Source organism: Octodon degus, unplaced genomic scaffold (genome assembly GCF_000260255.1).
Source record: "Octodon degus isolate 3935 unplaced genomic scaffold, OctDeg1.0 scaffold00027, whole genome shotgun sequence".
NCBI lineage: Eukaryota > Metazoa > Chordata > Mammalia > Rodentia > Octodontidae > Octodon > Octodon degus.
In genome coordinates this window covers 18,254,608-18,256,858 of record NW_004524603.1, presented here as the reverse complement: position 1 = coordinate 18,256,858, position 2,251 = coordinate 18,254,608, and the positions used below count along the sequence as shown (strand labels likewise).

At 52.8% G+C, this 2,251-nt stretch overlaps 1 protein-coding gene across 1 annotated transcript in view; it reads right to left on the bottom strand.

Annotated features, from left to right (window-relative positions):
* Window positions 1-405: 405 nt before the first annotated feature.
* Window positions 406-2,251, bottom strand: part of Creb3l2 (cAMP responsive element binding protein 3 like 2) — a 122,888-nt gene continuing 121,042 nt past the window's right edge. The window contains exon 11 of the mRNA XM_023712765.1: window positions 406-1,950. Coding sequence (XP_023568533.1) covers window positions 1,875-1,950 — 76 coding nt within the window. The 3' untranslated portion in view covers window positions 406-1,874. The remainder of the gene's footprint in view (window positions 1,951-2,251) is intronic.

Genomic DNA, 2,251 nt, shown 5'->3' with positions numbered 1-2,251 from the left:
CTGGAGCAGAAAAAAATGAACTCGGAGTCACCAGTCAACCCCTCCTCCCAGAGTCCAGATGTCCAAGCCTGCCCTGGCCACTGAGAGGGATGGCCAGAGGCTGAAGACGGCTGTGGTCATGATAAACCAGTCCAATTCCCACCACAGATGTGGCCAGACAAACAAAGCAGGGAGCTGCTTACAGGGAACGACAGCACAGGCTAATGCCACCAAATCCTGTGTCTGATATGGGATGGACAGGGACTGGGCATAATCCCTCTTAAGTACAGGCTCCAATGTTGACATGGATGGTGATGACAAGATGGGGGAGGGGAGAGGGAGATGGAGCGAGAGGGCGAAACACAGAAAGACAGAGAGAAACACACATACACAGAGACACACACGAAGAGAGAGAGAGAGACAGAGAGAGAGAGAGAGAGAGAGAAAGGCAGACAGAGAGACAGACAGACAGAGAGAAAAGCCAAAGCTAAAGGCCCTTCACTGCTACTAAACATAAAATACCAAATGTAAGCATATTTCTTGCACAAATCTTTCACAAGCTAAGAAAAAAAAAACACTTAAGGGAATCTTCTACCTTCTACAATAAAAAGGCAATTTCCATTTCTTATATGAAAGAGGAAAGTTTTTTTTTTTTAAACTAGAAAAGTGACTTTTTTTAATCATTAAAAAAAATAAAAGTAGAGTGGGGGTTAGGTTATATCTCTTTGGGTGAGCTGCAAAGTAGCCTAACTTGACCATAAAAGGTAAGAACGCGGCTATGCGAATGTGCCCTATTCAACCCTCGGGTGGAGGAAGGCAGAGGGGAAGGAGAGAGAGGGGAGGGGTGGAGCCGGGCAGGCGTGCAGGTCAAGCGGGCAGCAAGGCCTACTGGAGGGGACAGGCTTCCCTTCCCTGTTATGCGAACCGGAGAAAGCAGGGGCCACACAGCCGGGCGCCTGAGCACCTCCTGACTCCGCCCGCGCCTCCGTGCAACGCGAGGCACTTGCTAACATGGACTCTCAAGTGTAATGATTACATAAGGCCTCCAATTTCAAAGAAGCAAGGAAGGAAATAAAACATTATGTGGAAATATCGGGAATCCCAGTGCCTACAGGGGGACCTCCTAGCTCCAAAGGCGACCAAAGACTTCCTTAGCATGGGGGGAGAGGCACAGGCTGTCCCAGTGTGGTCACGGGTGGGAAGCCTCACCAAGCTAATAAATACTATTTACAAACGGGGACGGGGAGCTGGAAGGGAGGGGCGTGGGCCTGCGGGCGGATGGTAGGTGGGAGAGGTCCTACAAGCACGAAGATGGGCAGCTTCGCCTGGAGGAGAACAGCCTGGTTGACGCTGTTCGGCATTGCACGTGCGGCCTGAGAATACAACGGGAGCCCTTGTCTGTCCACGCCAGGGCAGGGACAGGGGGGCTCCAGAGGGCAGAGGAGGGAGGGGCGGTCCCAGGGCTATAGGCATTCGTCTGGGAGGCCGGGCGGTGAAAGCAAGCAGGATGGACAAGAGTCAGTGCTTGACTGGATCGCAACAGGCACCGCAGAGGTCTGTGGCTAGGGGCTGGGGTCTCGGGAGAACATGAATCATCTCTTTTCAAAGAGGGGTCGCACCTTGCAGGGGAGAGTCAGTCAGTTATCTTGGCACTACGGGTAGAAAGGAGCCTGCCGGTCCCGTCCCGGCCTTCTCCTAACAGAGCTTCCTATGACAGTGAGAGAAGGGGCGACAGGCAGCCAGGCGCTGGTGGCGATAGCCGGTGCCTCGCGTTCCCGCCGCGCGCGCTCGCCCAGGTCTTCATCCGGATCCAGTGGCAAAGAGGAAAAGCTGTGACCACGATGGTTTAGAGACACAAAGTAGAGGTAAAAGGAGAGAGGGCGCGGAGACGCCGCCTAGAAGGTGGCATTCACTCTTCGGTCCAGCTCTACAACTTTGAGTGTTTGGTTCCCCTCCAGTTTGGCGCTGACCCTGGAAGGCGTGAGGAGGAGAAAGAAGGGTTAGCTGCAAAGCATCAGCTACAAGTCTCCTGGCCTCCTCTGGGCGCAGCCGCGTGGCCTGCCCCCAGCTGACGTCTTGTCACGGTCCCACCTTTGTCCACCACCCAGGAAGAGGCATCTCTGCCCAGTTGGTAGGCAGAGAGATCTGGTACTAGTATTTTCTTTTTTCAAGTTATTTTTTATTAGCACATGTTTGCTAGATATAATGATCCCATTCATCGTGGGGGATTTGCACCTGTTCATAACTTATCTGAATTCTACTTTTTTCTTTC